The 12886-nt window shown below is 36.7% G+C and overlaps 1 protein-coding gene across 5 annotated transcripts in view; it reads right to left on the bottom strand.

Annotated features, from left to right (window-relative positions):
• Positions 1-12886, bottom strand: part of Lrba (LPS responsive beige-like anchor protein) — a 581207-nt gene that overhangs the window by 447827 nt on the left and 120494 nt on the right. For all 5 annotated transcript variants that reach the window (XM_039102651.2, XM_039102649.2, XM_039102652.2 and 2 more), the window contains 7 exons: positions 8621-9742; positions 7379-7557; positions 6448-6601; positions 5967-6147; positions 4308-4435; positions 3791-3898; positions 1342-1501 (listed from right to left, as the gene is read on the bottom strand). In XM_039102651.2, the coding sequence (XP_038958579.1) occupies positions 1342-1501; positions 3791-3898; positions 4308-4435; positions 5967-6147; positions 6448-6601; positions 7379-7557; positions 8621-9742 (2032 nt within the window). The remainder of the gene's footprint in view (positions 1-1341; positions 1502-3790; positions 3899-4307; positions 4436-5966; positions 6148-6447; positions 6602-7378; positions 7558-8620; positions 9743-12886) is intronic.

Genomic DNA, 12886 nt, shown 5'->3' with positions numbered 1-12886 from the left:
CTCGGGAAACATCTAAGCAGGGATGAGCATTCCCACCATGTCCAATTCAGATGACACCCATAGAAATCATGAAATATGAAGGCCGTTATAAACTACTAAGCTTCAATGTACTACGTCACATGGCACCACAGAACTAAACACTAGTTTTTCTTCTCCTCTGAGGTATATTCTCAGCACAGATTCCAAAGTGCTACTTAATTTTTTAAATGTTATTTATTATTATCGTTGTGTTTTTAATATACATGTTTTATATATGCACACACATATATAGATACACACATTTGAATCATGCTGCACATATCATGCTGCCCATGTGGAAGACACAGTGAAACGTACAGGAGTCAGTTCTCTCCTTCCATTGTGGGTTCTGGGAACTGAACTCAGATCATCAGGGTTTCACAGCAAATGCTTTTATCAGCTGAACACTGGCCTCAAAGTGTTATTTTTAAAATACATGTCAGTAATAACTCTGTACTCAACACTCCAATGACTGCTCATTTCTCTTAAAGAAAAGTCCATAAACCATCTCTCCTGTCGTGCCTGACATTTTATTTATTATTACTTTCATTGCCTTCTAAAATACCATAAAATTTGTCTATTAAAAAATATTTTCTGTCTCCTCCTGCCGGAGATAAGCTCCAAGAAGGTGGAGTCTTTTCTTTCCTGTGTGTTCAAATCTACATGAATACAACAACCTAATACTGATGAGAACCTGTGGGTGCTGTTCCTCTCAGCGCTGCTAGTTCTGTAACTATCAACGCTGTTTCTCTACCTACATTTCTGTAACTGAAAGCTCCTTTTGTTTGTTTGTTTAGTTGGTTGGTTGGTTATTTTTTGTTTGTTTGTTTTTCCACACAGGATTTCTTTTTCTGTGTAGCCCTGGCTGTCTTGGAACTCAAGAGGCTGGCCTCAAACTCAGACATCCATAAGCCTCTGAGTGCTGGGATTAAAGGCACCTGCCACTACTACCTTGCTAAAAGCTACTTTTAAAACTATAGTGATTACTATTAATTGTTTACACAATTTCCTAGAAATCTATGTAAAAGACTGAATTACCCTTCATAGCAAACACATAAGTAAAAATTTTGTACTCTTTACTTACTAGGAATAACACTTTCCTATCTTTAAATTAGATGGATCACTTACAGTGCAAACCACATCTCCCAATTGTAAATAATTATACAATATGTATACTTATAAAAATTGAAGAGTTATTAGTAAACATATTTAAAATATTTTGCTCTTAGTAAATGGAATGGTCTCACTTTACACAAACTTTCCAGAATCAAGTAAGGCTTTGTTTGAACTTTGGGTGTCAGAAAATAAACCATGGAGACTTACCAGGAAGTGATACAGTTCCATTATCACTACCAGCTTCCTTAAGAGACTGACTGTGCCTTTCATCTTGGGGTTCCAAAATGTCTCTATACTTTGAGACCATCAGAACAGAGATAAAGTACACAACAGCCAAAGCTAAGAATTGTGCTTGCTTGCTATCCTCCTGAGGCAAAAAAAAAAAAGCAACTGTTCAGGCCAGTACTAACATTTTAATCTTATTTCACATTACAACATTTAAATATAAAAGATTTTCACAATGGACACAGAAAAAATGTATAATTTATATAATAATTTATTACTAAATATAATAATTCTAAAATACATTTCACCAAGGCCAAACATATTCTTGGCAGTAATAACATTAAATGTAAATGTATACAAACACAGAAACAGAAAGCCCAATTCAATTTTAAAAATAATTGAGTGCTCAATCTTAAGAGACATGTTGTACCATGCTTTAAAAGGCAACTCAAATAGTAATTATCACAATACAAAGGTAACTGATTCTTTCTCCTTTTCATCATAAAAATCCAAACATATAAACTTAATAATATCACAGCAATGTTGCACTATGATACCCAGCATGTCCAGAACAAACATCCAGGAGGAAAGAGTAAAGCTATCACAGAGAGAAAGGGATGGAAAAGGAACCACCAGAACATTTTAAATATCACAAACAAACACAAGTCAGGACTAAATGTAAGCCATTTTCCTCAAAGGAAAGGACAAACTAAACTGAGGCACAGAGGTAGCCACCCTAGCTCTATAGATGACCTGCATGCATATGACCTCTGAATCCAGTACAAGAAGATGCTACACACATCACATCTGATAGTGCCTCAAAAAAGGTTTAACCTAATTATTTTAAATTTAAAAATATCAAATGTGCATCTCAGTAAGTTTCTAAGTCTGAAGTTTCTCCCGGGAAGCGGCACTGGCCCTAGGCCTTCAGCTTTGTGCAGAGAAAACAGATGAAAACTTAAATGAAAATCATCACCTACTGTTCTCATATATGAAATCCTCAAAAAATAAAAAATTAAATAAAAAAATTAACTACTGCAAGAAATTTTGGGTACCAGTTCATAAAAAAGGTAGATATCAAACTGTCCCTTAGCAGGTCTGCTTGATGAGTTGTTAGACACATTTCCAGTATTTCTAGTCATCTACTGCATTTCATAGGTTTGTAGGTATGGGTTTCTTAGTCTTGGTAGGAAAGATAAATGTACATTTTTCCTTTTTTATTAAACATCCCTTTCCTGTCATGTATTATAACTACTGATGACGTGACCATTAGGCAAATCATTTACGTGGTTTTCTTAGTCACTTATTGATTTCTCAAGCCTTACTAAAAATCCTCATTCATCCCATCAAATTACAAAAGTTCTTAACTTCCCTCCTCTACCTCTTTCTACTGTGTGCCTGCTAGCACAGTAAAGATCTAATGTTACCATCTTCCTCACAACTATAAACGAGATCAGATATTCACTGCATCTGGCACTGTGCTATTCAGTCAATACTCAGAAACCACTGTGTGCTAACAACACTCCAAGTCACAAACTTGTACTAAGACCTAGTCAAGAACACAGAAGGCTCTAAAATACCAGAGCAAAAGTAAGGACAAAGAAAAATGATACTCACAAAACTTCATATGAGTTCATATTTAAAGTACCCAATACAAATATACATGTGTTCAAACAAGTACTTACTAAAGATAATATTCACAGGATTGAAGACATTACAAATGACTCTATTTAAGATTTATATTTTATAAGACTTTAAAATTTTTAACATCAAAATCTGCTAAAAACGAAATTATCTTCAATCTTTAAAAAGTCAAAAGGACAGTAAGACATGTGACTATAGTCACAGCTCTGAAGAGACGAGAGCAACCAAAAGTTGAAAGCCAACCTGAGCTACATAAAATCCTACCTCAAAAATAAAACACAAATAAAAGCTTAAAATACCAATGGAACAGACACTTCATTATGTACCTTTTAATACATTAACAAACCTTTGAGAGAGAAAGAAACATTAACTATTCAGTAAAATAGTACAGTTTTAGATGACAGTACATTATTACATTAAATGCAAAGATTCTGCAGGCAAGACTACAGGGTTTGAATTCTGATGTCATTTACTAGCAACAACGTTTGACGTCACTTGAGTACAATGGAAGGTTCTGGATTTGCAGAGACATAAAGGAACCGTCCAACGCTGCAGTACACTGCTCTCTCACTCTGACAGACGAGCTCTATTTATTCAGATAACCCCGCTTACCATCATATCAAGTGATATAAGATTTTATATCAGTTCTAAGCCACCTGGTTTCGAGGCCTGCCTGTTGAACCCATCAATTTCATGTCACAGAACTTCTTTCTCCTTCAGGTACCTCAGGCCCAACGACCAGCATGCACCAGCTGAGAGAATACTTGAGAGAAAGACATTAACTTACGATGTCTCTGAAAACAACAGCTCGAAGTCGGTTAATGTCCATGTCCTGCAGGAGCCTGTCAAGATCTCTTACTGGAGATATACCGCCAGTCACAATGTCCACTGGGCTCTGTTAGAGATAAAATAAATAATATTAATACACACTCACACATTAAAACAATTTTTAAAAAATAAGTGAACACAGTAAACCATCAAAAAAGTATGTCATAACAATTTTCTCCCAGTTTCTTCAAATAAGTTTTCTTTCCTTGTGGGAGCTGGTATGGAGGACAGAGTCATGTGGGAACTGGCATCTCTGAATGAGGAAGTATCATGGCAGCAGGGGAAAGTACCCGGAAAGCAGACGAGATTACGTGCATGCAACTATTTACCCTGAATTTAAACACACATGTCTGAATGTCACACTGACAGAAGACAGTGACTCTGAGAATGCACGTCAAATTTATTTAGCTTTGTGTTAAAATGAGCAAGCTGTGTAGGATCTTCGTTTGGAAGATAAGCATGTTTCCATGCCTCACCTTTGCTGCAGACCGCCCCACAGGGACTAGGCTGTGTACTGCTTTCAAGCTTTTGGCTGCCTCTCCTCTGGCCTTCAGCTGTGAATGCTGCTGACACTCTAAACAATTCCTTACAGCCACTGCACACACTAGAACACATTTAAAAAAAAAAATTGGGAAAGAAAAAAATTATATTTAAGGTTATAGCACAGATATAAATCACCTTCGGTATACAATTCCTGTTACACTTCATTCAAAATAGATTACCCTGAGCAAATTCCTAAAATGTCCCTAGACTATTACCTCGTGTTTATTGACCAATTTTATTCTCTGTTATGGCTAAGATCTAGGAAAGCAGCTCAGCTAGCAGTGCTGAGACTTGGGATTCAATCCCTCGCCTCAACAGTAAACAATGTTTGGTAGACATGCCTGTAATTCCAGCACTCAGCAGGAGGAGGAGGCAGGAGGATCACAAGTTCAAACACCATCTTCGACTGCAACTGCGAGCTCAAAACCAACCTTATCTTTATTGAGTGCTGTTTCACAAACTGTCCTCCAGCCCCTTCAGAAAGTTCCAGGGAGTTCTGCTGAACAGACATCACTCAGGAATGGAGTGCTGGCCTTGCTGTACTTCAAATGACTGCACCTACAGCTTCACAGTGCTGGGCAACTACTCAAGCACTGCAGTACCCAGCCGGCTCAGTGTAGAAATCCTTGTAAGTGTACAGATGGAGCAACCCCACGCAGACAATTCTATATTAGATTTCATCTGCACTAATTATAGTTTTCAATTTGAGATCAAGTTCCTATTTTTTTGCTCTACACTCTCCTCATGGGCAACAGAACAAAAGAGCTGTCACTGCAATATAAACATCAGCACTAATGACAGGAATTAAATCACATCTCTACTTTGTAATGCACAATACGAACTTTTAATTATAAATCATCTAAAAGCTACGGTCGGTGGCATTTCTAATGAAAATTATAATGGTATAAAAATCCAATTATGAATATTTACTAGTTTATAGTACTTATTCTTGACAAATGTAGGGAAGCATCCCATTAATTGACTGCTGCTGCTGTTTTTTTACAGATTACTGTCTTCGTAAAGCCACGGTTCCTGACGGTTTGCTTCCATGTCTTGGACCCTCTTTCCTCACTGTCTTCTGTCCACAGCAGGTCGGACAGCCAACTCTCAGTAGTTAGACCTAGACAGGGAAGCTCATGCAAAGAGAAGGGTCGCTTCATCTAACGGAGCCTCAACACGGGAGAGCAGAACCTGAGACTCAGTGGTTTTGTTAAATGCTCAATAAACCATGCCAGCTTACAGGAATAAATGTGGGCTTGAATGATGCCCACTGAGAAAAGAATCAGCATTTCATGGTACTCGGGAGACTCTAGGTCTCAGCCAAGATGAAAGACATGCTGAGAAGATCTTCCCATGGTTTATAATATCTGAAAAGCTCTACTTCAGATCAAACAGAAGTTAACAGAGAAGGGTGGATGCTAGCCAGAATCTCCTCAGCAGCATGCTGCTTATGCCCACCTCATGACTAAACACGTTAGCCACTATGTGCACAAACATGGCAACATGGTTAGCACACACCTCTCCAATGTAAAAAAAATGTACTTTAATGAGGGGATAACTGAAATAGTCACATGAAATTCTTAACAGTTTACCCAATCGGAGACACTGTCGCAGAATTCCTCCAGATGACATATTTTTTTCGGCTTCAATTTCAGTGAAACCAAGAGAACTTGCAAATATAAGCACATCCACAAGGCTAATGAGCCTCTGAAGAAAGGTAACGGAGGCTTCTATTGAAAGGCCTTGGGCAGGCTCAACATTCTCCAGCTCGTGCTGTAAAACGGAAGCTTTGGTTACTACATCTACAGTCAATTCATCACACACATTCCTCAACCTTCTACATTTTTCCCACTTCAGGCTTTCTGGAAATCTACAACAGTAGACTGATTCTATTTTCATCAAAAAAAAAAAAAAAAGCAAACAAACCACGAAGGTACGGAGGAGACCCTGACCATACTGTTCACAAGTGAGCGCATGCCTGGGAAAGCAGCATTCTTGATTACTGCAGTTGTTTGCACAGAGCCCACTGCACACAGCACCCACGACTCACACTAACGCACAGGGAGTCCTTACCGTGGCCGAGGTCGCAGCTGAAAGCAGTGGCAGTATTCCTCCACAAGCCATGACCATGTTGTCCATCACTTGAGAGATGAGATGAATTGTGTTGTGAACAAAGATGACATTGTCACTGCTATTCACGAAGTCCATAACTGTCTTTGTTGAATGGCTGTCCAAAGATAAATCATGTTTACTGATGAAGCTAAGGAAAGGAAATCACAGTACACCACCACCTGCTTCAAAAGAGGCAGGAAGTGCAGCAGATACTGAGGTGCGCACCTTCTCAGAACAAGCCAACCGCTCTGTCAGAAGACACTCTCTGTGTGCAGAGCATAGCGCCTCTGCTAAAACAGACACTTACTATACACCTGGATTGAAGAGTTAAATGAAATTATGCTCACTGAAAAGTCAAAACTCAGGAGGCAAACAGCACTGTCTGTGCTATTTAAAACAAATTTTACTACTACTTTCTTGCATGGTAGTATAAAATTCTCTCAACTTACAAACAAAAATCAACAAATTGGATTCTTTTAAAATTATAAATCACACAATGCAAAATAATAGAACATAAATAAGATTATTTGTATTAAATATATGAGCAATGCTGTACATAAATTTCAACTACTTTTTGGCATTTACAATAACAAGCCCCATTGGAATACCAACATTCTTGTTAATTCTAGTCTAGAAAAAACACCGTAACAAACCTTGAGCAATTTTTAGTATGGGAAATTTTGGATTTTCCTGGGTTTGTAGTATAGAGAGAGATTTCACTCATAGAATGGAGAATAAATGGAAATGTGATAAAATACTAACCTAGAGTAATTTATATTCTGCTTTTTCAATCAAATGTCTGGGGTAATGCAAAATGTTTAACTACATTTCTTTGAAAACAGAGAATAAAATTCATACATGTCTTCTACAAAGAATATATGAGCAGACGAACCTTCTCCACATCTGTATATCTGTTTCTATGGAAAATAAAAGATCGGTGAGCAGACGCTGATGCATCTGAGACCACTTGAACTCAGGGATGCGAAACATGGTCGGCCTGGAGTCCCTCCTTTGCTGGTCACCTGTATCTGGTGCTGTTTCTTGTCTTGGATGCTCCTGTTGCCTTGATATCTGGTAGAGAAAAGGTTAAGAACTAATAAGCAAGTTTAACTTCAAAAGAAGGCTTTAGCAAATAATTCACTAGCTTCCCTGAAATGTGTCTAACAAATGCTATACAAAGTAAAATTAAACAAAATTACTAATGAGAAATCTTACCATACACTTAAAGCAAAGTTAGCATGGCATATACTAATACTGTAACTCAACAGTAATTAGCATAGCGCCGTTATTATAGACCTTGCCACTGTGTAGCATATCACAAAGGAATCAAGCCGTTTTTAATTCTGAATATTAGCTAAGATGACAGTGTTTATGATCCAGACAGTAACTAGATTATTCTTCATTAGTTAAAATAAGAATTAACAAAGGTCAACATAATGAAGAACAGACAAAACAACAACAACCAAAAGAAAAGGAAGGAAATGAGGAACAGAGGTTAAGAAAAAAAGGGGTAGGCAATAATATGCATCCAACCACTTGGCCCACATGTCACTGTGAAACACCGGTAAAAAAGAAAGCTGTGCCTCTCAGTCACACAGGCTCTTCTCAATTTGAAACCAGAATCATGTCTTGGTAAGTAATTTTATAGTCCAGGTTTACCCAGAAAAGGAATGTGCTAAAACTGACTTAGTTGAAAAATAAAAAGCAAGCATTTCCTATAGTTGCTTTATAAACTAAACTTATGCCAATTTTAAAGTTAAAAGTGGTAATATTTGGTGATATATGTCAAAATAATAAAAGCTGCCATTTAATAACTCACACTGGGGCTGAGAGTATAATCATTGGTTGAGTATTTACACAGCATGCACAAAACCCTGTGTTCAATCCTCAGCATCACAAAAATGAATGAATGGTCATAAATTCATACTGTTAAATATTATAAAATCATTTGAAATATAGTATTTACATGTACACTTATATAACTATATGACTATTGAACTAACCAAATATCCACAATTGTGGCTTTTAACTCAATGCAAGTTCATGCCAAAAAGACAATACAGACATGATACACATAGGCAAAAATGCAAGTAAAACATGCATGCATTTTTCTTAAGACAATATCTGTATTTACCTCAAGCCCATGTCGTTGAGGCTGTGGTGCTTCTGTGCTCGTACTGGCCTTCAATTCAAACCTCTCAGTATCTGAAGCAACACTAGAAACATCCAGCTTTGCAATCTTTTGCTCAGAAGTGGCAGGAGCCTCAGAGACATCATCAGCACAGTCACTGACTGACTCAGTTTCTCCAGCAATGTCAGTTTTCACCCCTCCACCCAGCATCTCATCACTGTCCGGCTGTAGAGTTGTTTGGGGAACAGGAACTTCTGATGAGGTAGCTAAAGACCCGGCTGTGGCCACAGTTGGAAACCCAGACTCTTTAGAATCTCCAGTTTCAGGATCATTATGACTTTTAGTAATAGGTGCTTCCTCTTGAAGTTCACAGCCATTACCACATACTTCCACCTCTTCTCTGCCTTCAGAGGCCGCTACGGACACGCTCTCGCCTTGGCGCTCTGCGGGCTGACAAGCTTCCTCAGCTTGGTGCTCTGCGGGCAGACGAGCTTCCTCAGCTTGGCGCTCTGCGGGCAGACGAGCTTCCTCGGCAGGGCTGCCTTCTATGCCTTCTACCTTCAGTTCCACATAATCATCATCACCGTCTTCTTCCTCTACTCCAGAGTTTTCCAGTAATTCAGGCATCTCCGCAGCATCTTGTTCTGAGGGGGAACTTACAGAAGCACGCACTCCACTGATGGTCACTGTATCTTTGCCTGGTTCCGAAGAAGTGGAGGTAAGAGTCACTGGTTCTACTGCATCCGAAGATGCTTCTAAGTCACATGCATGCTTTGCCTCATTGGTAGTTGCTTCCTCCATAGCGGCTTGATCCAGTAACTCTTGATTTCCTTGCTCCACTTTTTTTTCATAACCAGGTGTCTGCAGTTCAATGTTGGATGCAGAATCTATTGAACTTGCCTTCCCAATACTTGAGTTCTCATCACTATTTGTAGTGAAATGAGGAGAGATGAGAGACTCCTTCCGATCTGAGTGTTGAGGCCCCTCTGAAACATCAACATCCCTGGTAACACCAGTGCCTTCTGGAGACAGACTTGCAGAACACGGCCCTATTTCTTCATCACCTTTTCCCTGCTCTTCCCTAAATATATTGGCAAGGTTTTCTTTGTGTATTTCAAAAGTAACCTATAAGAAATACATATAATCAGTTAAGAGGTGCATTTTTATTATAAATTTATCTATTTATTTATATTCCAACCCAATATCCTCTCCGTACATGAGTACCATTTATAGAACATAAAATTAAAATTCTATCAATAATTTGAAGTTTAATACCATGAAAACCCAGTTCTCTATCGTTTGTCTTCAGAAAAAAGTTTTTAAATTTAAATAAATTAGTTATTCTTGATATTATAGAAGCTCCAAATGTAACTATAAACTACAAAAGCTTATTTACACTTAGCTAATAGATACAAGTTATTTTCAATCTTCCCCCAAAGGTCAACCATTACTTTCAAAGTTTAAACTCATTATAAATGGTATCTCTTTCTTTTGGTTCACTTTTTTTTTCTGTGCAATACAAAAGCTGGAGCCTTTATAAGAAAGAACAGATCAAATAATTTGGAAACCCCTCGAGTATGTACAGATCTATTCATCTTATTGCCATGTTAAACTGGAGACAAGTTATTTAAAAAAAAAAAAACAAACAAACACCACCAGAGGTTAGAAAGCACACACCTTCAGGATTTGAAATGCTTGTAAAATCTAAGTTTGTTGTTTTACTAATTTCCCCTTAATTTATTCCAATAGTCTAAAAGCTGGGTAGTAATTAAACAATTATCACTCTTGTTATCTTTTTATGCTGATTTTCTAAAGGTATTTGTGACTTAAAACTGATAATTTACAATTAATGACCAGATATTGTTCTAAATTACCCAGCTAAAAGACTACTCATTAATCTTCCCAATCATTTGATTGCTAATCTATAGCTGTTTGTAATGTTTGGAAAGCACTTCTATAACTCCCTGTTACAGATACTTATGTGCTAGTAATAGCAACATTCTTTTTGTCATTACTTGCAATTTATTTGACACTCAGATTTACTAAGTAGATGATAAAAGAGAAATTAATCAAGATATTACCTTACTATTTCATCAATAATGTTTAACGCATAAAAATTTAGACTTTTTAAAAAATTAGCATGCATAATTAGCACTGGCTTTGCTTTAAATAAATGTATCTTTTCATTGTGTTATATCATATAATGCTTGCTGAATATGACTTCTTAGTTTCTAATTTGTATGTTAACAATGTTTTCCATAACAGATAAGACACGATTTCAATGCAACTGTATATGAGATATCATTATCAATGTACATCAGTCAAAAGGTTACTACTATAGACAAGACCTCTTAGAAAACGATAGAACAGCATTCAACAATCACACATGGCAGCAGACATAGCGGTAAAATCTAATTATAAACACTGACTAACCTTATACAAAGCACGTATTCATATCTATATTCAAAACTGACTTCTCTACTAGTAGAGTGTTCTGTTGAGACAACAAACATAAGGTATATGCTGTCTCAGGAAACTTCTAAAGTGAATGTATTATGAAGATAACATTACAAGTCGAATAGCAAAGGGAAACTATCCAATAAGAAAACCAAGTGATACACATCATAAGTACTGTTCATTCAATCCATCCTTCCTTCCTTCCTTCCTTCCTTCCTTCCTTCCTTCCTTCCTTCACTCATTCATACAATGAACCAAAAGTGATCTTGGAATAGATAAATTCACATGGCTCAAATATAAAAATACAGTATAAAAATGTCTTTCTACCACTCTCAACTTCAAATGCAAAAATCCTACAACAATCAAGCAATTAATCAACTATTAACTTTTCATGTATCATTTCAAAGCAGTTATTCACATACACATAGATACAAATTCTTAGTTTGTTGCTTTTTAATTCAAATGTAGCAAATATAACCAATATTTTTTATAACTTTCACCTAATTATTCTTGGTGAATTAGCTCAAAATATTACTATAGCCTTATAATAAGTTGGTCTAGAATCTTTTTATAAATCTAAAGTAATTTTTATAGATTTTCTGTGAGATGTTTGATCATGTCTTTTGGACACAGATATATTATATTGTCTTTTCCTATCAATTTTTAATTAGAAATACTACATTTAGTTTTGGGGCTTTTTCCTTGGGTATGTAAGAGCTGTGTTTGATTTTATTTTTTTAACAAAGATTGCTTGTAGGTGATAGAGTTCAGTGTGCTCCATCAAAAATAGTGCTTTAAGCATCTTACGTACTTTGAGCTGAGGAACTGAAAAACAGCAGCATGTGAAGGACCTCTGAACTTACCCTCCCATGTCTTAAGAGACAAGTCATGAAACTCAAGACATGTCCCCCAGAGGCAGCCTCCCTGTAGTGGAGCAAAGAGCAGATACAGGAAGGTATATAAATGTCTGACAACTGCTACTTAGAGTTCATGCCTGCTCATCTTATCTTTCCACAGTGTTCCTCTCTTTGTCTAACATAACATCAAAGAGGCAAATTTAATGGTTTCACTCATTATTCATAGCCTTATGAAAGGTTTAAATTTATTTTAAATGAATTGTCATGTATTTGCCATGCCTACCTTTTATCAATTGTCCAATTGCCAATAAGATAAAATGGGTGGTAGGGAAATGTTTTTCTCACAAATCTGCTGTCTTTACTTTGAAGCTCACCATCATTATTAGTAACAACTCATAATACATTCAAAATAAATGTTCTCCTTTCATAAAATGTTTTAAGCAACATTTCCTTATCAATGTTACATGAGTATGTAGTTTAAAGAGAAACCCTAATATCATTAGTATCTGTCTAAATATGCTAATATTTGCGGATATTCTAGAATTTGCGTAAAACAAAAGATAAACTTGGTGCTCAAATTTCTATTAAGTACCAAAACTCCTAAGTGGTAACTGTTCACCAGTCAATAATATCCTATACAATAAACTAAATTAAGCTCATTTTCATAGGTGATTCCGTATTCAATTCTTAACAAAAAGCTAACAAACTGATGGTTTATGAGCAATATTGTATTACTGAAAAACATTTGCCATCACTAACAAACACTTAAGAGCACTCTATTATCTTCATTATACACACATACAAACACACACATACATACATACACGCGCGCGCGCGCGCGCACACACACACACACACACACACACACAAAGTTAAGGCAAATCATGACAAAATAATACAGTAGCCAGATTGTGACAGCACAAATCCATAATTCCAGCACTACTGAGACAGAGAG

The sequence above is a fragment of the Rattus norvegicus genome, chromosome 2 (genome assembly GCF_036323735.1).
Source record: "Rattus norvegicus strain BN/NHsdMcwi chromosome 2, GRCr8, whole genome shotgun sequence".
In the NCBI taxonomy this organism is placed as follows: Eukaryota; Metazoa; Chordata; class Mammalia; order Rodentia; family Muridae; genus Rattus; species Rattus norvegicus.
Note: the sequence above shows the minus strand (reverse complement) of the source record. Positions and strands in the feature narration are given on the sequence as shown.